This window comes from Diabrotica undecimpunctata, chromosome 7 (genome assembly GCF_040954645.1).
Source record: "Diabrotica undecimpunctata isolate CICGRU chromosome 7, icDiaUnde3, whole genome shotgun sequence".
Taxonomy (NCBI): Eukaryota; Metazoa; Arthropoda; class Insecta; order Coleoptera; family Chrysomelidae; genus Diabrotica; species Diabrotica undecimpunctata.
The window spans coordinates 47788411-47811657 of record NC_092809.1 but is presented as its reverse complement, the minus strand read 5'-3'; the positions used below and the strand labels follow the sequence as shown (position 1 = coordinate 47811657).

General features: G+C 34.3%; 1 protein-coding gene across 8 annotated transcripts in view; it reads right to left on the bottom strand.

Moving 5' to 3' along the window:
• LOC140445291 (uncharacterized) overlaps positions 1–23247 on the bottom strand; it is a 196856-nt gene that overhangs the window by 25131 nt on the left and 148478 nt on the right. For 2 of the 8 annotated variants that reach the window (XM_072537227.1, XM_072537222.1), the window contains exons 2-10: positions 20197–20510; positions 19712–19966; positions 18763–19109; positions 17739–17996; positions 13373–13519; positions 11032–11251; positions 8194–8366; positions 4133–4314; positions 3636–3925 (exon numbers count right to left, since the gene is read on the bottom strand). In XM_072537227.1, the coding sequence (XP_072393328.1) occupies positions 3636–3925; positions 4133–4314; positions 8194–8366; positions 11032–11251; positions 13373–13519; positions 17739–17996; positions 18763–19109; positions 19712–19966; positions 20197–20510 (2186 nt within the window). The remainder of the gene's footprint in view (positions 1–3635; positions 3926–4132; positions 4315–8193; positions 8367–11031; positions 11252–13372; positions 13520–17738; positions 17997–18762; positions 19110–19711; positions 19967–20196; positions 20511–23247) is intronic. The other 6 variants (XM_072537224.1, XM_072537225.1, XM_072537223.1 and 3 more) reach the window with 6 other exon arrangements.

Sequence of the window (23247 nt, the reverse complement as noted above, 5' to 3'; positions counted from 1 at the left end):
GGTGTGATTAGAATCACACCTTTGGGGACAAAGTATAAAGCGTGCAAACACATTTTCTAAATTTGATAAGACGGTAATTAAAGTAATTAAACAAGAAGTAGGTATCTAGTATTACCAAAGAACACTGGCAGAAAAGAACCGCCAAAGTGAACAAAGTTGAAGAATATTATAAGATTGGACACTTCCACATTGATGGTGGAAATAAATTTATTATTGAATTGAATGATGATAGTGTCGCAGAAAATACGGAAGAAAGAGAAAATTAATAAAATGTATAAGTATTTTAAGTGATTCCTTGTTAATTGTTGTGTTGTGTTGTAATAATGAAAAGACTCTCGTTTTAAAAAAGTTGTTATATTTTTAGGTTTTGTATTTTTTAAAATAAATAAAAAAGCGGGGACATGCTTGCATTTTTTGCTGAATTTTGAAAAAATTTGAACTGTATACTTACGTTAATTTTAGATTTAACTCTGTTTTATAAAGTTCTTTTAGTATCAATAAATTCAATAACAAGAGTAATTACAAAAGCTATTCTACTATCAGTTATCAATGCAAGCATGCGGTTAGGGGAGGGTCAAAATTAATTTATATGTCCTATTTTAGCAAAAATAAATATTTTTAGTTTCATATTTAATTACCAGAACAACCAGCCGTTGCTCTATCTTAAAGCAGAACTATTAACACCTACAATTTTGAGCGTTCTATTATATTTCTTACCGCAACTATACCATATAGAGTATTAACTTACAAATATCAACTAAATCAACGATAGATCAGTAAACGCAGACATCGATAAAATAAAAATAAAATGTACATCCTACACAATATCATAACAAATTTAATCTGAAACAAAATCATGATTTTAATCTTCTTCTTTTTATTGTGCTATTAATCCTCTTTGGATGTTTTTTGATCACATCGGTCCAGCTAATTTTATCAATAGCTCTTCTACACGATTTGTTGGATATCTATGCGGTCCATTGTATAAACTTGTTTAGCCATGATTTTCTTTTGATTTTACACTACAGTATTAATAGTAACGGACGATATTTATTATTATTTGATGCTTTTCCAATTCGTTCCAGCATCGTTATAGGTACTAGTATTTTGGAAGGTTCTAGATACCGAAAAGACTGCTGAATATCTCGCCGTTAATAGGTATGGCATCTTTTAAATCTTGTAAGTGTTCTCTGAATAATTTTTTATAATATGTGTTGAACAGTAAAGTAGTGGGTACACAACACTGTTGAACTCCTTACTTTCTGCGAAATTATTTGGAACTCCTTTTGTATACGAACTATATTAAATATACATCTTCTTTTCATGCAAAAAATTAGAGATTTATCAACCGCAATACTGCAGACGCTTAAAGAATGCAGAATAGACTATATGTATACCAAATTAGTATACAATATATACCTACATGTGGTCGCCAACCTCCGTTAATGGGGACGGCATAGGAAGAAGAAGAATATACCTACATGCAACAACCACTGTCAAATTACATACTATGTAATAGTAATCGCATAAAAATAAAGCGTAGGGTTAGACAAGGAGACTCAATGTCACCTAAACTTTTTTAATAATGTGCTGGATCATACGTTTAATAATTTGGATTGGCTAACAAAGGAAATAAAAATAGATGGAGAATATCTAAACAACTTACGTTTCGCTGATGATATAGTCGTAATAGCTGAGGATCTAGGAATGGCAAGAGAGATGGTACAGGAACTCGTTGTAGCTACAGAAAATGTAGTTTTAACTATAAATTGGTGGGTAAGAAGTAGAACTCATAGATAAATATAAATACTTAGGAGATGACAAATATGATTGACGGAGATAATCAGACCCAGGAACTGAAGAGAACAATCGGTCTTGAGTGGGCAGCATATGAAAAACTGAGAGAAACTTTTAAAAGTGAACTGCCCACACTCCTGAAGAGATTGATCAATGCGTCCTCTCAGTGTAGACATACGGAGCAGAAACACTTTAACAAAAGCCTCGGCTACCTAACTGAGTCACATTGAGAAGAATGTAGCGATCCATGTTAGAAATAACCCTGCGAGACAAAATAAAAATGAAGAGGTCAGGAGAAGAACTAAGGTGACTGACGTCATCTAAAGGATAGCCACATTAAAATTGAGATGGGCAGGACACATAGCTAGAATGGCGGATGGGCGATGGACAAAGACGTTATTGGGAAGAAGAGAAGCATCGGTCGACCACATACACGATGGGCTGACGATTTAAGAAGACAAAATAAAAACTGGATTAGAGTGGCGCGAGTTAGACAGGGTTGGAAACACGAGGAAGAGGACTATATTCAGGTGTGGACTATGAGGCTCGCTGATGATGAACCAAATGTTGCCTCTTCTAGTTTTTGTCCTTTGTATGTTATTTTTTTTATATTTTTGCCGTTTAAACTTATTATCTTACTTTTTTTTTATTTTTACTATCATCGTCAACTTCTCCATCTCTTCTATATCTTCTATATTTGTTTACTAATTTGCATCTTGTTGGAAGAACAGCTTTCTTATCGCGGGCAATGGATTGCGCAGAGGTGTAAAAAAATAAAAACAAAAGAAACGCCATGAAACAGAAATGCAATGAAACGCAATGAAACGGAAGATCGCCCGCCCACACACTACGTGGAATCGTGGAGTCGTAAACGCTGTCCCATGCGTGTTTCTTAATCAAATAAAATAGAATAAAATACAAAATAAAATAAAATTTAAAAAAATAAAATAAATTAAATTAAATTGCATAAAGTAGTTTATCAATTTGTGAAGGAGTAAGTCGATTGTATCCAACCGTTGTTTTTAGCTGTTTGAAACATTTATCAAGTACTCCTTATCTATTGTGCCAAATACAGAATTCAAGTCTATGGATTCTAGTGCTAGTTCCTCCCCTGTTTCCATTTTTCTGTCTATTATGCTTCTTATTACAAAAATATTCTCTGTTGCCTGTCTTTGTTTTCGGAATGCCGATTGTTCCTCAATTTTTTTTTCAATTTCGGCTCTTAATGTATCCTCTATTATTTTAGTATATACTTTAAATGCGACTTGGGCTAGAAAAATGAGTCTATAGTTCTCATAATTGTTTCTGTCCCCTTTTTCATTAGTAGAATAAGAGTATTTTCCCAACCTTTTGGTCTTTTACTTTGTTTCAATGGTTCATTACAGATGATCCAGAACCAGTATGGCTTCCTCGCTCATGGCTACACAAATATATATAAAAAAGTAAAATCCTTCAAAAATAAAACTATCCTATCATTGTCGATATTGACTTTGGAAGTAAAGATTTTACTACAACTCGAAGACTTTATATGATGGTACTCCAAAACATTATAAAAACCAAGCGAAAAATTTAGAGGAATCATGGAAATAGACTTATAATTGCAACCAATTCATTCTTATTGGGGATGACGAGACAGGCTTATAAATTCAATAACGGAAAGAAAAATTGAAAGAAAAAAAACAGTCAATGAGAAGACTATGCCCCATCTAAGTAACATTACAGAATAAAAAGGCATACATAAACATTCAAAACTGACATATTACGGTACAAGGACTAATTGTCCACGATTTTACAATTTAATACTAACGAAAAAGACGTTTTAACAAATAAATACATACAATACGTACTCATCATGGGTTTGGGCTGGATATGTTGTGTCTGCTGTCCTTGTTGATTCGCCTGTCCCTGTTGCTGTAGCTGATACTGTTGCATGGCAGCCTGTTGCTGCTGTTGCATTTGCTGCATCACTACGGTTTGCTGTGTCTGTTGTTGTTGAGGGTTGCCTTGTTGCTGCTGTGCTTTGTTTTGGTTTGCAAGTTGTTGAACTTTTTCAGCGGTCATCGGGGATCCCGGTGTCATAGTGGTAGTCATACCATTGGCGTTCATGACCAGCATTCTGGAAAAGTCACTTTGGTTTCTCAGTTATAAATGCCAAATCAAAAAGTAGTTTAAAATCATTGTTACAATGAAAGTAGACTGTAAATACGATATTGAAGTAAATTTTCACTGAAAATATCAACTTTCACTATTTATATCTATCGTTCCACTTCATGCAATACTATAATTACAAATATATTCTGATAGGTTTACTTACTTATCTGATAGGTTTACTTACTTATTTCCCATGATATGATGTTGCTGTTGCTGCTGCTGCTGCTGTTGTTGTTGCTGCTGTTGGATATTTGAGTAAGGTTTAATTTGTGTCTGGTTAGCTGCATCTGCTTTTGGGGCTGGGGACGTTCGGATCTGTGGTGCTTTGGTGCGAATTTTAGCTACCTGTTTGCTACCTATTGAAGCCTAAGAAAAGAAGAGAATAAGTTAAGAAAATACAGTAAAGAACAAGTCCAAATTATTAATATATTCATAATAAAACGTCATATCCATAATTATTATAAAAATATTAAACGAATTATACCAATTTGTTTCTCGAAGATAGGAGTATTTTCAAATATTTCAGCTGACTATGTAAGTACTTGAGCGACACACAATATAAAATAAATGGCGGTACCAGTATTTAGTAAAAAGTTTGCTTATTGATTCTGCTTTTCTCTCTCTTGAGTCTGTGTTGGATTCTGGCACTACCAGATGGGTTATCAATAAAGACGAAATCGTCCTATATGATGAAATCCTCAGAATAAGAGGACCAGAAAACGCGGGACTAATTGCATACGCAGACGATCTGTTCTGATGATAATAGCAAACACAGTGATGGAAACAATCAGCAAATGGATAAGAGAACACGAACTCCAGCTGGCGCCTCAAAAACAGAAGCCGTGCTTCTAATTAGAAGAAAGAGGGTAAATAGATCAATTTTCATACTAGATGACATAGTGATCAACCCTCAAGAAAACCTTAATTATCTGGGCACCCAATATATAGAAATCTACTTTGTGGAACTCACATAGACAAAGCTACCTGTAAATTTAAGAAGACAGCAGCAGCACTGACGCGAATAATGCTATTGGAGAACATAAAAGTAGAATGCTTGTAGCTTGGAAGACAAAATATGTCAGGTGAACGATAAAAAGACAGGCATTAATGTAAATCGCGAAATAAGGATACACTGAATATCTCAATGAATCATCTCATTCCGATGATATCAAAATCAAACGTGGGGTCCGACAGGGATGTATACTATCACCCTTGCTGTTTAACATATACTCTGAGGAAATCATTCAAGAAGCAGTAGAAGATGTTGAAGCCGGAATTCGAATTAACGGAGAATGTATCAATAACATCAGATACGCGGATGACACGGTGGTATTCGCTGACAGTTATGAAGCCCTCCAGAAGTTAATGAATAGAATCATAGAAGTGAGTCAGAGATGTGGACTTTCACTGAACATTAAGAAAACAAAATGTATGATGATCTCTAAGGAGGAACAGAAAATTGAAAGAATCAGTGTGAATCGTCAACCAATAGAAAGAGTAAAAACATACACCTACCTTGGTATGAACGTCAATGAAAATTGGGACCATTCCCTAGAAATAAAATATAGGATAGAGAAAGTAAGATCTGTATTTAAAACAATGGCTAACCTTTTCAAATGCCACGATTTATCAGTACCCATAAAAATCAGGTTACTACGATGTTACATCTTTCCTATACTGTTGTACGGAGTTGAGTCGAGACGCTAACTGTAAGAAAATTGAGGTTTTCGAAATGTAGAATCCTGAAGACATCGTATAAAGATCACGTTACTAACCAGGACGTTTTATTAAGAATGCAAAAAGGAAGAGACCACAATAAAAACAGCCAAAATTGAATACATCCGTCACATCATCAGGAACAGCGAAAGATATGGGTTGCTGCAGTTGATTCTTCAAGGAAAAGTAGAAGGAAAACGAGGACCAGGAGGGCGAAGAATTTCCTGGATGAAAAATCTACATACTTGGTTCAACACAACAACCACAAATCTTTTTAGAGTAGCAGTTTGCAAAATACAGATTGGCATGATGGTCGCCAACATCCGAAACGGATAGGCACTACAAGAAGAAGAAGAACATTTCAAAGATCAGGAATATGTTACATGCTTAAAATAAATACATAGATGACACCAACTGAAACGAAGGTCAATATATTATCTGCTTATAAAGTCTGTAAAATTTTAGGATAAAAAACACTTTTCGAAATAATTCGCAGATTGATCGTAACATGTAATATATGTTATGCAGACGGCAGCTCTTAAAGTTTTTAATACAAAGCAAGCTTTGAAATTTTGGGCTCGGTGTTTAGTCGCAAAAAGTATTTGAAATTATCCTTTCCTTTGATTGTTACGTTGTCGTCAATCTGTAGATCTTCTATGTCTCCTTCACTTGTAGATAGGTAAGACAATTAAGTAAATACTTTAATCAAATGAAAGGCAGATATCGAGCACAGTTTATTAATTAAATCTTGCCCAAGTATTTTCGCTCCTAGAGCATCTTCAGGGCATTTCGATAAATTTTGGCCTATCCACCAATCTATTGAGAATGTCGTAAACATAAAATTATACATTAATACTACACGACACAAGGACAAACAGTTTAAAATTAAAAAAACGGCGAAGCTACATATTGATTGGCATTCTCCTGATGCCAATGTAGCTTCGCCGTTTTTTTTAATTTTTTTTAAATTTTAAACTGTTTGTCCTTGTGCCGTGTACTGTTAATGTATAATTTTATGTTTATGACAATGTCAATAGATTGTTGGATAGGCCAAAATTTGACGAAATGCCCCTGAAGATGCTCTAGGAGCAAAAGTACTTGGGCAAGATTTAATTAATAAACTGTGCTCGATATCTGCCTTTCATTTGATTAAAGTTCTTACTTAATTGTCTTACCTATCTACAAGTGAAGAAGACATAGAAGATCTACAGATTGATGACAACGTAACAATCAAAGGAAAGGATAAATTCAAATACTTGGGGTTTATAATTACGAAAAAGGCAACAATTAAGCAAAGATTAGGACAAACAAGAACAGCAATCCGACAACTTAACTCAGTATGGTGGGATGGACACCTAAATATGAAAACAAAAACACAGTGCGAAGTATTATGACATATGGGGCTGGAAATTTGTTTATAAACAAGAAAAACGGCAGTAAGATAGTAGCAACAGAGATGGAATGCCTGCGAAGATGCTGCAAAGTAACAAGAATGGATAGGAGAAGTAATGACGAAATAAAGCAAAGAACATCAATAGAAACAGACACACATATAGAACAAAAAAGACTAAAGTGGTATGGACATGTAAGAACAACTAGCGACAGCAGATGGATAAAGAGAATAACCGAATGTAGCTCCATAGAAAGGAGGAAAAGAGGACGACCCCGAAGATCCTGAAGGAACGAAGTAGACGACGCCATGTGTAAGAGAGGCCTAAACGATGGAGAATGTGACAACAGAGAGAGAGACGGAAACGGTTGAGCGAGGGAAGGCAGCTAATACTGTAGAATCCTTGAATACATATAATTAAATGTCTAAGATGTGAATGGTTCAGTTAATCACCTGATCCAATTAACAATACATGTTAAGAATCCACATTTTGCAGAGTATGCGTGATATAGTTTGGTATCTGAGAGTTCACAGATATGTAAGGTTTTTCTGTATGTTGTGTTCCAATTACTGTGCAAGCGAAACAAATGCGTGCTTCCTTTAGACCTGTTCTTTTCTAATCCTTTTTAGTTCGCTCCCTCTCGTGCATTGGATGCCAGCCAGGAGAAATGAATAATCTCTTAAGCCAAAACATGCCTTGTAACTTGAAATCAAGGTAGTGGGTATGTATCATAAAGCGTATCAAATTAGTTGCAAGGTATACTACACGGCCCTGATCAATTAACTTTCTTGGACGTGAAAATGGGAGTGTATGTTGGTGGGGATTGGAATAGAACGATTTGTAAAGAAAGTGGCAAAGCTTCTGTAAATAGCGACAGACTGTCTTCTTTTGGTTTAGCTCCTGAAGGTTGTGCTTCTTCTGGGGCGGTCATTGCGTATCATAAAGAAAAATATCCTCTTCAAAATTAAAATTAGGAACTACTAAATATATAAATCGATAAAAAGTAATAGTGCTAGAAACGAATATTATATACTATTCGACTAAAAATGAATACCAGAATTTTTTGTTAACTGAAATTCCTTCAAACTCTAAAGTTCAAAAACACTTAGAATATGAGATATAAAGAAAAAGTACTTACAGTAGTTTGAGCACCGATCGTTTGCGTTGATACTGAGCTTGCAGGTCTGATATTGGCAGCATTTGAAGGCAGTATGTTAAGAGGTCTAGTTGTTTGCTGCTTGGGTTGAATATTTTCGTTGGAAGGTCTCGGTTTCGCTATTTGCTGGACGGTTCCTTGTGTTGCTATGGTTTCTAAAAGAATACATTATAAAAACTGTTTAAAACAATTATATATGACATAGTACAACTAAAACAACTAATTATCATAGTTCCTGATCACTACATTCTACACTAATCTTGTCCTTTATTTTTCTCAAATTGTTTGCCGGTTAAACTTGGTGCTCCATCTGTAGTGACACTAACAAGTTTTCTCCATGGTAATTTATATATCATTAAGCAATCATTAATTTATCAAATATATCATTTCCGATTGTTTGGGCCCTTATTGACTCCATTGAGAAAAGTTTTTCAATTATTTTAAAATTAGGGATATAAGCCCTTATAAAAATTTATAATTGAGCTGTATCACTTACAAGGGCTATAGAATACCATGCTATCGATTGTAATGTTGACAAGACTTAATCATTCATATTAGCACCAATACATTCAACTCCGCGTTATTTCATGAGATAAACTTATAGTTTGAAATTGTTGTTGTTGTCCCATTCGGATTCACAATTCCAGCAGCGACAATAATACAGTCTTTAATGTATTCACTATCAGACAACGGTTTATTTTTCTTTGCAATATCAGCAAATGCATAACGCGTTTTTTGTTCCTTTGTCATACGTGTGAATGTGTTTCATTGTGAAATTAAATTACATTTTAGTTTATCTGCTGCTATAGATCGAACTTCCAAAGTTAATTCCAACTTTATCCATTGTTTGGTATTAACATGTCTGTTAGTATTATATTCTTTTAACACTGCGATACTATCGTAGCAAACAGATTCAGCTTTATTGTTCAAATATGTAAAAAAGTATTTTGTTTTCCTGTCATCGTTAAAAACACAGTTATTTACTTCGACTTTTCTTGTCTTAATCATTTTGAATTTTAATTACTTTTATTCAAGAAAATAATATATCATGGAAACTTAACAAATTTTACATCTGTCAAAATCAAACATGTGTATCATAACAGCAGCAGAAAAAGACTGCACGTGCGGTAGAGATTCGCTTTGCTTCAAAGCTGCTTAGCTTACTTACGCATTGAAATAGAAACAATGTACACCCAAACAACAATTAGATGAGTTAATTAAAAGTTTTACTGTAACAGCGAACAATAATACCCATTATGAAAGAAGACAGCTCTGAAGAATTTAAGGTGGGTAGGTACTTACGACGGTAGCATGTGAGAAACATATTTAAAACGGCGTAGCAATATTAGTTGCCTAAATCCGCCTCTGGTAGTTGCTGGGTGAATTGAGCAGCTCTGTAACTATCAGTGTCGGTCCTAAGCCCGGATAAAGAAGGAGAGTTTGCGTGCGGAGCGGCATCCGGCAGTAAAAACCTTGCTAAAACCACGGAAAGAAAAACTATGGAACATAATTTAGAGTCTAGGGCGTTCCCTATAAGCGACGCGCAGTTGCGGCTTCGCGTGACCCCTGCGAAAACTGAGCTAGGGCTACCCCTTAAACGGAAGGGGCCATAGAAGCTAGTCCTGAGAGTTGCAACTCTCAACGTCGGAATCATGACAGGCAAAGGAAGAGAGCTCACCGATTTGATGCAGAGGAGAATAATCGGTGTACTTTGCGTGCAGGAAACTGGTTGGAAAGGTAATAAGTCGGGAGATCTTTGAGATGGATTTAAGTTAATATATAGTAGTTCGAACAGTCACGGCAGAAATGGAGTAGGTATTATTTTGAACAACGAATGGAAGGAACATCTTGTAAGGGTAACCAGAAGAAGTAATAGAATAATGAGTGTCTAACTGAATATAAGCAATACCAACGTGAACATATGTACCTACGCCCCACAGGTAGGGCGTGAAGAACAGGAAAAGGAAAAATTTGGAAAAGTGTTTTATTGGAGGTGATTTGAATGGACATATTGATACAGAAAGAGCGGGAATTTAAATAGTTCATGGAGGTTTGGGGATGGGAATAAGAAATGATGAAGGAAATAGTGTGATTGACTTTGCAGTGGCATGGTATTTGGTTGTCATTAATAAGTCCTTTATGAAGACTGGAGACAGATAGATTTTGTGATGTGTAGAAGAAGTCAGCTAAAAGAAGTTACGAACTGTAAAGTGATAAAGGGTGAGTGTGTAGCTAGTCAACACTAACCGGTGATAGTGGAAACGGAAATAAAGGTGAGGTGGAAAGGAAAGCAAGTAGGACACCAGAAAGTAAAGTAGTAGAAGTTAAAGGATAATGATCTGGCAATAGTCTTTAAGAGTAGAGTGCTGGAAGAGCTTGAGGAAAAAGATAGGGTAAATGGCTGGTGGGAAGCTAACAGTAAAGTTGTGGTGCGAGTGGGAGAGGAAGTGTAAAGAAAAACTTCTGGTAAAGGGCATACTACAGACAAAGAAACTTGGTGATGAAACGATGAGGTGTAACAGAAGGTTAGAGAGAAGAACGAGGCTAGAAAGAGGTCTAGAAGAGAGGAAGATAAGGATATATACAAGCTGCTAAGAGGAAAACAAAGCGCGCTGTAGCTACTGCTAAGGAAAAATCGTGCAGACGATCTTTGCTTGACAGTAGCTACGCTACTGCTAATATAAGGCAATTAAAAATAAGACCTATATGTAATTTGGTATTTTCCAAATAATATCTGTGAAATCATATTTTTGTTTAGCTAGTTTTCGAAGTTGTGTGAGAAAATAAAATTAACACCTAATATAATTCTTTAATACTCACGGTTTTGTTGTGTCTGAATTGTAGCAGGTTGAGGATTCTGCTGTATGAACATTCCCGGGCCTGGGGTACCATCAGCTTGGGTTCCCCTGATAAAAATTGGATTCGGAGCGAGCTGTAATGCCTGTGACTGAAGACCGTTGGTCGTCCAGACTTGCTGTAAGCCATTTGCAGCAGCTGTAAACTGCCAAGGGGCGGCGAATTGAACAGGCTGACTACTCTGCTGAAAGAAGGTTTAGAAATAGAACTAACTTTTATGGAAAGTATTAATTGCTGAATTAGGAAATATATAAAAACGCCAACATTGCAAAGTATCATTCAAATATACCAGAAGCAAGAAACTCGTTGCGTGATTACGTTATAAGTGCTGTATTAATGAAGTGTGGAAAGTGCTTTGTTGCCATATTTAACGTAAAATTTAATATACTGTCTTAATTCGTTAACTAATGCACAAGATAATAAGAATATAATAGGAATAAATGTTCAACCAACCAATAACTATATAAAAACTTTAAACTGTGTATCTTTGTATAAATCGTCTTTGTGAGATGAAGTGCAGGAATTTATAAAAGCATTTTGGTACATGAAAAAGCTACTATCGTAAGTTAATCTATGATTCCATGAAAGATATTAAAAAAACTGTTGTTTTATATAATATCTAGTAAACAGTTAAAACTCTTTTCTCTTTTAGCCAGTTTCTATTGTGTTTCTTTTTTTTTCGGTATAAATCATTTCGAAATGATCTAACAGTTATACTCTTCAGTATACTCTTCCAGTAGGCTCACCTGGCTCACACTTCTTTATGAGGGTATTTGGTTTAAGTCAGAAATTATTCAAAGACTGGGATGGAATGAATATGATGCTATAAAATCTCAAAATATTCTGATTTTGATAAAAAAAATACTTATAGTAGTACTTTTATAACTCAACTGTTGTATATCCCTAGATAAGAACAGGTCATAGATACATTCCCCAGAATTGGGTTACTTATTTAATTGCTGTCTTACATACTATATACTAAATATTAAAATACTACTATAATAAGTCTATTTACCCCTTAAAACGGTTAATCAAACTACGAAATCCATGCGTTAATCTTAAATTTACTACAGATAATGAATTTTACTCCAAATGTGATTTTATTCAATGTGGTTATATAAAAAAGCGCATAATGAGCTGATCTACAGTGCGGAAATTGTGAAAAATTTGTATATCTTCTCAGCAGTACTAAATCGGAAAACGAGGACGTCTAAATTATCTGCTTGGAAGTCCAAGGAGTTTACTGTATAGTGATTTAGTGATAATGCAAAACATATTGAGGAGGAACTAGACAAAAACTGGAGCAGCGGGGACAGGCACTGGGTTTAAAATTTAGAAGGACAAGATAGGGAGAAATTATTTTAAAAATTAATACATTTAGGTTAAGTTAGGTATGTAAGATAGATTCTAATGAACAATGAGAAAATACATTGAGATATGTGCAGTAGGGTTAGATCAGGAAGGATGAAGGAGAAAAATTATAACGAAACTGAATCGCAAATTTTGGGCAATTAGAAAGAGGGAAGAACAACCAAAATGCATGTTGCAGAAAAGGAAGTCTTTGTGGCAAAATGCGCTGTCTAGCCAATCAGCCACCTTTCATCACTAGCAAGAAACGCAAAAATGCAGCCAATCCTGCATTTTTGAGAGATGACAAAATGTGAGAGAATAAGTGAGAGAACAGGTTAGAGCATGTTCAGCATCAAAACGAGAATCATACAATACATAACACTGTACAATGAGAATTACCCAATACCAAACATCGCTGAATGTCAATACTAGAAGAAATAGCAGAGGAACGCAATAAAAGAATTGTGGGAAAGGGTTAGACGAGCAATATATGCGAAAGCAATTAATATTGATGTGACTAATTATAAAACTTGAAGAAATGTAACGATTTTGATATTGTGATGTATTTCTAATACAAATTTCTAAATCCAGATCTTTCCTAATTCCACAACACAAACATACCAATATTTTTTTCTTGTTTTGCTGATTTAGTTGCAGATCTGCATATAATTCCTTTTTTAAGAATATACGTGGAGTATACGATGTGGCGGTGGAAAGGTGTTAAACAGTATGCATCCTTGTCGGACTCCCTGGCAGACTTAATTTCATTAAATTTTGCACCATTTACGTACAAAATCTTGATATAATGATAAACGGCGATCAACGAGAAAATTATTAAATTTAAGAAACTTATCAACCTTGAGAGTTTAGCTAAAGCAAATTCATCAATTTTTACTTATGGTGGATGATTCTAACTACAACCAAAATCTACGTTTTCTTCTGATAAAACTCTTACTTGGATAGGACTGATTATTTGTGCAGTCGGCTGAGTGCCTAGCATAGCTTGTGATACTTGTACACATTGTCCCTGCTGTTGTGTTTGAGCAACTGCGCCTGTACTACTAGCCACTTTTTGCATTTGCACTTTTTGTGTTCCCATCACCTATAGAAAATAACTTTGCCATCAATCAATTACATGCACCTTAAATTACATTGTCGATATTTAGTCAGCAAATGTATTCATACAGAAAGTATGTCATAAAATATTTACTGAAACCATAACTTTATCGACAACAGCAATTTAATATTGAACGCTAAAAAGTGAGAAGATAATTAAATAGGATAAACTCGTTCACGTGGTCCTTCGAGCCGGATAAAGAATAAGAACAACGAATATCGATAACGTAGAATGAGTTGCGTGAAGTAGATTTAGAGCAGATGGACGAAATAGATGGACGCTAGTCCAATCAAAGTAAATACGATAACAACGCCGAAAGAAGAAGTGTTCCAGAAATGAAAAATATTGATTACAAAAGAAAATGATGACGACAGTCTTCTATAAACATCGAAAAATATATTAAAAAGAGTATTCAAAAACATTATAATGCTAAACAGGTATTTTACTGCCTGAAAATATAAAATTGTTTGACGATAAAAGAATTCTCTTCCTAATATTTCATTTCGAATCCTTGAGGACATAATAAAGAGGATTCGCAGGATTTATCTTCGGTGAATATTATTAATATGCTGGCAATCTGTTGGAGATAAGAAAAGTAACCAAAAAAGAGAATCAGAAATGGGATATTGAAGAAAATGTAGCCAGACAAAAATAAATGCAAGGTGGAATGCAGATACCAGATGAAATAAAAGAAGTAAATGAGAAACAGGAATAAATTAGAAAGATAATGGATTACTAGGGAAAGCTGATGAAATATAGGAAAGAATCCCAAGGGAATCATAAGATGAAAGGATTAAATGATTGTTTTGCACGATTAAATACTTGCTAAGTATGGGAAACAGCATGATCTATAAGTCTCATTGAACTTGAATGTTACTGGTGATTTTTAGCAGATTTATATGTAAAAAATGGATTTAAGCAATTTTAAAAATATGAAGACGTTATTCATATCAAATAGATTACTTTTTATGGTTACAATATTCTAAAAATAAACAAAACAATTCTGACTGTAATACAACAAATAAGGTGTATTTGTATACGGATAGACAGTACCAAGCGCATTTGCTTTGTTGGGTGTAATAAATAATGTGACTGCTGAAAGTGTATGTCTGTTTGGTATTAATCTTAAAACAAGTGTAAAAACGAATAAGCAAAACATTAATTGCACAGCAAATGACAATGGCAGTCTTATCTTGTATATATCTCTTCGTAATTATATCTAAATAAAAATAAAAAATTTTGTTCGGAACTAATGCACCCAAAACTGCAATAGATATACAACAACTTAAGACAGATTTCGGTTAAGTGATGGAAAACTATCAAACCGGAACTTCTGGTTCCGAAAATATGATAGATATAATGGAGATATTTGCGGTGATGAAAGTTTTCGGCGACGCCGATGGAGTGAATCTTTTGTCGAAAATGTTGATTTTTTTTACTCCAAAATCTTCTTCCGATCTAAACATTTTTATAAAAGTTAATTTTGGTAAGATATAAGATTGATAATAAAAGAAATGGTGAGGTAAAGACTTGCAGTCTAGTCTACAGGGGCTGGCTGGTGGTTTTAAGTTTTTAAATTTCCTTTTGGTGTATTATAAAAAGTAAGATTGGCACTAACGAGCCGATAGTATTCTAACAACCAACGTTAACCATTTTGTGCAGTGATCCATGCAGTTGGCATTACGAAATACATAGTGTATTTGATACTATTGTATATACAAAGGAAAAGTTAAAAAAAAATGAAGAATAAAGATACAACCAATAATTGTTAACGAAAGACAACAATCAGAACTTTTCAGACACTGTTTGCTGAAGTACAATATTTATGAACAGGTCAAAACATGAATAATGTGACGCTGTGACGTTAATATCGATTTTGTGATTTAATTTTATTTTTCGACTTTACACTGCATATGTTCGGACTTTACCCCGTATACATATACAGTTAAATATCTGATAACAGTTGACATTTGATAGCTGACATTTGACAGATGCCACATACGTCAAAAATATGAGTGATGGTACGGATAAGGATGTTAGGACAATTTGTTCCCCAAACTGTTTCCGACCAATGTAACTGAACGGATCATCAAGGGATATGACTGAACGGCGAAGATCGGAGCTATTAAAGTTCTAATGTGTAGGGCGCTGTATCCGATTTTATTACCAAATGTAAATGGTCTCTTTGAAGACTTACAATTGGTTTTATTGTAACTTGAATGACCGGTTTCTTCTTCTCCTTCCAGTTTATGAGCAATTCTGCTTGTTCATTGGCGGATTAATACCTCTATGGAAAATTGTCACTCCATCTTTGCGCGGTCGTCCGATACTTCTTTTGCCGATTAGTGACTTATCTGTTGCTATTTTGACGACAAGGGTCTCCTCCATTCTGCTTATGTGGTTATTCCATTTTTTTCTATTTTGTGTCCATTCATTATACACTGTACGTTACATTTTCTTCTAATGTCTTCACTTCTCTTTCGATCTCTCAGCGTATTTCCTGTAATTATTCTCAGTACTCTCATCTCTGCCGTTTCCAGTACCCTTTGCGTTGTGGCTATGTCGGATCTTGTTTCTGAGGCATATGTCATTATTGGTCTTACACTGGCTTTATAAATTCTTGACTTCATCTCAGTGTTAATCTGTCTGTTTCGCCATATAATGTTACTAAGGCATCCTGCCCGTCTATTTGCTTTTTGATATAAGGTTGAATGCTCGAATAAATGAACTTTGATCAAATAAAAGGCAGATATCGAGCACAGTTTATTAATTAAATCTTGCCCAAGTACTTTCGCTTCCTACAGCATCTTCAGAGGCATTTCGTCAATTTTGGCCTATACAACAATCATAGAATGGCATAAACATAAAATTGCACCTTACACTACACTACACAAGGACAAACAGATTTTTAAAATTTTTAAAAATAGGCGAAGCTACATTATGGTTGGCATTAGGAGAAAGAAATCATTTCTCTCTCCTGATGCCAACCATAATGTAGCTTCGCCTATTTTAAAAAAATTTAAACTGTGTTCTTGTGTAGTGTAATGTGCAATTTTATGTTTATGACATTCTATTATTGTTCGATAGGCCAAAATTGACGAAATGCCCCTGAAGATGCTCTAGGAAGCGAAAGTACTTGGGCAAGATTTAATTAATAAACTGTGCTCGATATCTGCCTTTTATTTGATCAAAGTTTATTTGCTTTTTGTACTTGATCTCTCACTTCTTTGTCCAGGTCTCCATAGCTGGACAGTGTAATTCCCAGGTATTTTATTTCCATTACTTGTTCAATACTGATTCCATCAAGTCCTATTTTAGATCTGGTTGGTTCTTTGCTGACTACTATTGTTTTAGGTTTCTGAGATGAGATTGTCATATTAAATTCTTTTGCTCTTATGTTAAATCTGTGGACTAGTCTTTGCAGACTATCTTCACCTTGGGCTATCAATATTGCGTCTTCTGTGTAACAGAGTATTTTGATTTCTTTGTTTCCCATGTTGTATCCTCTTCCTTTGTTAACGCTTTTGATGATTTTATCCATGATTAAATTGACAATCAATCCCCTTGTCTTATTCCGCTGCCTATTTCTATACGTTCTGTAAGTTGTCCATCTATTCTGACTTCCATTTTATTGTTTTGGTAGACGTTTTCGATAGTTTTTATAATATTTCGGGTTATTTCGGTTAAGGTAACCAGTTTTGGGACTTACAATTTCAGCCCATCGTCCAAGATTAAGATTACTTAACCAACAACGATACAAAGAAAATGGTCTAAAGTAAGTATACTATTAGCTTAAATCAAGTAGATTCAGAAAAAAAACTTCACTGCATATCTAAGTAGGAGCAGTATTTTGAGGAGAAGACATTTATCGAAAGTAGAATAAAATAATTGTACGAAATTTATGATGAGACTATTGTGCTTTTTTGTTATGTATTAGTATAGGTTTATTTATTCAAGTTATAATTATTTATTATAGAGGTATATAGTGTTTGGAATGTTTTATAAAGACATTGTTATTTGAGAGGTGACGCATTAATAAATATTTGTAAATGGTGTAAGTCTGCCGTGATCATTTATAAAAGAGTAGCGCAACATTCAGACAACACAGGGTTAGGTAATAACACATCGTTATTAGTAACAAACAACAACAACATTACAACATATCCAACAAAGCACCTACTCTCAGTAAATAATAGTAACTTACCTTGTGCATCTCTTGTTGCTTCTGCTGGGTAACTTGGCCGTTGCCTTGGGAATGATTAGGTAAGATATTGGGTTGTGAGCTGATGACGCCTAACTGGCTGAAGACAAGTGTTTGTTGGTTTTGTGTCGTGGGAATTGATGGGCCTAAGGTTGTGTAACCTGGGAAAGTTGTAGCTTGGCTACCTTGAATCACTTGCTTTCCTTGAGCTGTAATCATGTGAGGGGCTAATTGGTTGCCTTGGAATGGTTTCGCTATAACCTGCAATTCAAAAAATTAATTACATATATGAAATAATTCCTTTTATCGGCTCATTTTTAGTGTTTTTCCTATATCTATCCTATCTTTGAAAAGTTTTTCAATGTTTGTTAAAGTAGAATGGGCCACCATATGTGGAGTTGTTTTTATAGCATACAAAACTATTATTCTTATTTTTGTTTTGTAAAAAATTTCGTTATGTTAAAAAGTCTCCATTTTACAAGAAATTAAAGCAATTGTACATAAAATAAAATTATAGGTATAGAAATCGGACTGGGACTCTAATTCCCGTTAAAATACTTATTACTAATATACTATTTTTTTGCATAAATATCGATATTTCTCATTTAGATTCTCCTTTTCGGATCTTCTTCCTTTTGGTTTTCCATCGTCGATTACTGATTCTCTCAATTTCTTGCAAAATATTGTACTTTTAAGTCACGGTACTATCTTTTTTAGTTGAACAAAGTTTAGCTAAAGATAGGTTAGAGTTGTTAATTTACTTCTAGTTTACTGTCCCATGCATTGTTCATCTTAGCCTGTAGTAAGGTTATTCCATATTTAAGCATACTTGAATGTTTTGTGAAATCTAAGATATCTAAAGCGAATCCTGGAAGTCATAATGTTCAAATTATGATTGTTAAATCCAGTCAATAAAATTATACTGTGTACTTTGAATTCTACAGTTTAATAACAAATTTAAATCTACGGTTCAAACTCTCATTCAAAATTTTTCATGCAAAAATTTTACATGGGAAAACGAACTTACCTGAATTTGTGGATTAATTCCCGGATGCAACGCAATATTGCTTATATTTCCAGGCATAAGCAACTGCCCTTGTCCATTGTAGAGTTGCTGCAGGTACGTCGGGTTCTGTATCGGCTGCTGAATCACTTGCACTGCTCTTCCGTGGCTCCAGTCTGCGCTGAGCTGTTGCTGATGCGCAGCTTGGCTCTGATGCAACGGAGACATCGTGGTAATAGTGGTGCTGCCTGTTTGTTGCGCAAGGACCTGTGCCCCTTGTGTTTGTAGCACCTGGCCTTGTTGAGCTACTTGCTGGTGCATGGAAACTGTATGTTGAGGGGGGCCCATTGAAGTAACGGCGCATTGTCCACCTAAAAGAATTTAAATATAAAAGTTTAAAATGTTCGAGAATTAATCAAAAGACCTGAAAATAGATAAATCGTCAAAGATCGTCAAAGAAGAAGAGAATGTACCTAACATAAATCTAATATATAGTAAATTTTCTCGTCTAATCACTTAGAGCCCATCTCAGAAGGCAAGGCAAGAGAGACACAAAAAATCTTTATAGGTCGCATTGTGACCTCTCAAATCAACCACTACTTTTGTAAGATTTTTTAAAATCGTTATTCATTTTGAGACAGATATCCAATAGTTACTGTTACTGTTATTTCTGTACGATTTTTAATGTATATACAACCTAATAATCAGGAGATATATACAAATGATAAACACATTCATAAACATCTGCATCAATCACTGATACAGTGCATATGAATAGTTATTTATTACTTATGAACAACTACATAGATACAGAAAGGACAGTACTATTTTTTGCTGTTTCTTGCTATGTTCTTCCTATGACTATATCACTCCGTTTTGTTGTATACAACTCAATAAATATTATATACAACACTACAATTTTAACCGCCCGCGCGCCCGTTATAAAACTTGTATTCAAATGAATTCTACTCACCCGACGTTCCAACAGTTACTTGTTGCAAATGCGGGCTCTGTGCAGGCACTAGGGTCTGTTGTTGCTGTTGTTCCTGTTGTTGTTGAAGCGCAACCTGCTGCAGCTGCTGCTGTTGAACTGCCTGAGCTTGGGCCTGAGCTTGTGCTTGCGCCTGGGCTTGTGCCTGTGCTTGCGCCTGGGCCTGAGCTTGGGCTTGAGCTTGCGCATTAGCATCCATCTGTTTGTTTAAGTCGCTCATTGTGATCGTTAGTTGACCTGAAACGCAAACAATTATAAAATATAAGTAATCAATTATTGTATTTATATAAGTAAAAGAAGGCATATTAATTATTATGCTTTAACGAATTTGGAAAATTGTAAGTGATGTAGGAACTAGATGAATGGAGAAACATCGGAATCGTCAATGATTATAATATGATAAACTTTTCAATCCACCTTGTGTATGAGTTGTAAAAATGATTATGAAGATTATCTAAAAAACTTACCGTCTACGCTCTGTTTAATGAATTCGTGTCCCCTGTCCAAATTCAACAAGGTATTGGCAACATCGAATTTACAATCGTCAGGTGTGATATCGTGGATTCCGGCTTTTTGTGCAAGAGTTTCCAAACACTGCAAGGATCTACTTCCTTGCTGCTGAGCGTTATTGGTGTTAGGCGTTTCGTTGTGATCTTGTTGTGTCGATTCTGGTTCTTGATTGTTATTATCTTCTATTTTAATCTTAGCTGGTGTATTCGTGGTGTCTTTTAGTGGCTGTTTTTGGTTATCGGCTTGCTGGAGATTGTCGTAGTGTTGAGATCTGGAAAGATAAAAATAAATTGGTGAGTTGGCTGATAGATTACAAGAAGTTAAACAAAATATCCAAAATAAATTGCACAAATATAATATTATATTTTTAGAATACAGTTTTCATTGGTCTAAGTCTAGCACTGTTTATTGATATTTTTTGGAGATAATTTACGCCATCTCATCATACCGAACATTGAAACATTTAAATATGATACATCATTAATTTTGTCATTATTAAAAAATTGTGTTTAACCATGGACGACGTAAGAACGATGTAAATACTCTAAAAGACAGGTTGATATCATTTTGTTTAAATTATCATCAGCAGCATCACGGTGCTACAGCTCTTAAAGGGCCTCGACCTTCTTAAGCTTTGTGCATCATTACCAATACACCAAAACAAAACACCAATAAAGCAAATGAAGCATTGTTATTGAAGCAGCAAAATAAATAATACCGCAACTACGACATTATAGGGGAAAATGGATGGTTTAATGACAAATATTAACTAAGAATAAATCGAAAATTTATAGTCTATTTATTCGGTATTGAGTTCTCTTTTAGCAATTTCTGCATATTATTATGTATAAAGAATACCGGCTTAAACTGCTCTATCAGATGAATACTTCGTTAATGTGAGAGTAAAAATATAACATCAGCTATTTTGCCACAACAAGATCCTATTTCCTATCTCCCCAATTCAAAAAGGGTCTCGAATTCATTCTTTATAAGACCAGTTGATAAATCTGAACTGATCCAAACAATCAGTAGTATCAAAAGCAAATCTTCTTGTAGTACTGATGGACTATCCATAAAAATAATGTGTTGGAAGTCCTGGTCTCACTAATTAACGATTCCTTTGAAAAAGGTATATTTCCAGAGTGCCTAAAGACAGCCATTATTATTCCTCTTCATAAGGGTGGTGAAAAATCTAATGTCTGCAACTATAAAACTATTGCCTTACTACCGGTCCTATCCAAAATTATTAGGAGACTTATAAAAGCCCGACTTATGTCCTTTCTCGTTAAAAACAACATTTTATCACAAAGTCAGTTTGGCTTTTTATCTAATAAATGTACCAGCTATGCTATGTTTTCTGTACTACATAAGGTCTATTAAGCACTAAACAATAATCTTTATACTGCCACTGTTTTTTGTGACTATGCCAAAGCTTTTGATTGTGTAAATCACGATATTTTGTTAAAAAACAAAATTTCAACGGAATTCGAGGTATTTTTTTGAATTGGTTCCAATCTTACTTGAGGAATAGGAAACAACTAGTTAGAGCAAATGATACTGACTCTAGTCACAAAAGCATTATACGTGGAGTACCACAAGGTTCAGTACTGGGTCCGCTACTTTCCTTATAGGTATAAATGACATCACTAACTTAAAAATCAATGGAAAAATTTTTCTTTTCGCTGATGATAATTAACTGGAGGAACTCTAATATTGGAACTCTTCATGCAATTATAACTTCTGATCTACTTAAAATAAAAACCTGGTCCGACTCTAACGTGGATAAGACAGTAGAATTCTCCTATAAAGGAGCTCTTCAACCCTTGCTTCTTAATAACTGCCAGATATGTATCGTTGATTCTGTAAAATTTCTTGGTATTTTTATAGACAGCAACCTTAAATTGTCCCTTCATATCGATTTGTTAAGTAAGAAACTAGCCTCAGCCTGCTATGCAATAAGATCTGTTCCGAAAGAAATCAATTTAGCATCTTCCAAAATAACATACTTTTCTTTGTTCGAGTCTGATTTTAGATCTGGCCTTCCTGTAAAGCCCTATCCGAAAGACCATATTATTCAGTGGGAGAGTTTCTTAACGAATAACTAAGAAATTACAGTACGTTTAGGTACAAGCAACAAAGTATTTATATATATATATATATATATATATATATATATATATATATATTATATATATATATATATATATATATATATATATATATTATATATATATATATATATATATATATATATATATATATATATATATATATATATATATATATTTGGGTATCACATGCAGCAGCTTAAACTTATTCGTAAACTAGTTCGTAAGGTTTTATTATGCAATTTGCAATTTAGTGAAATTTTGCAATGGATTGTATATTTTATTGTTTTATTTTGTGAAATTGAGGATTTATGTAATTTTAGTAAATTTTAATTGTTATTGTTATTATTTTGACTTTTTGTAAGCTTTGTCCATAAAATTGTACAATTTTCAGTGACAATAAAGAATATGTCTATTCTATAGATATTACATATTAAACATTTAAAACAAACATTCAAATCCAAGTCAACCTCAAAACCCAATTTCAAATAGTGGAAATATCTTCGCGCTTATTAAAATGGTCGAGTCTGTAGGAACTGTGTTTCCCGATAGACTGGTATGCGATGCGATGCGTTGGTCTAAAACGCAATTACATTTTCTGTCCGTTGCCGTCGCCTCAGGGACCACTTTCGCTTTTTTTTTTGTTCCTTTTTTACTGCACCCCTGCATCGAGTAGATACCATGATAGGGCCAGGACTCAGTTAAATCTTTATTAGATTGCTAGCCATAGGCGGACGACAATAATTCTGTAGTAAGAAAGATTTTATACCATAATACCAGGAAATTTATATTTTTAGTCTAGTACAATTTAAAATTACGTCTGAGTTTCATATCTTAGGTATAACATCAGAGGCATTACATGTGAACTTAATGATGTGGTATCAAAGGTGGCTAATTAAT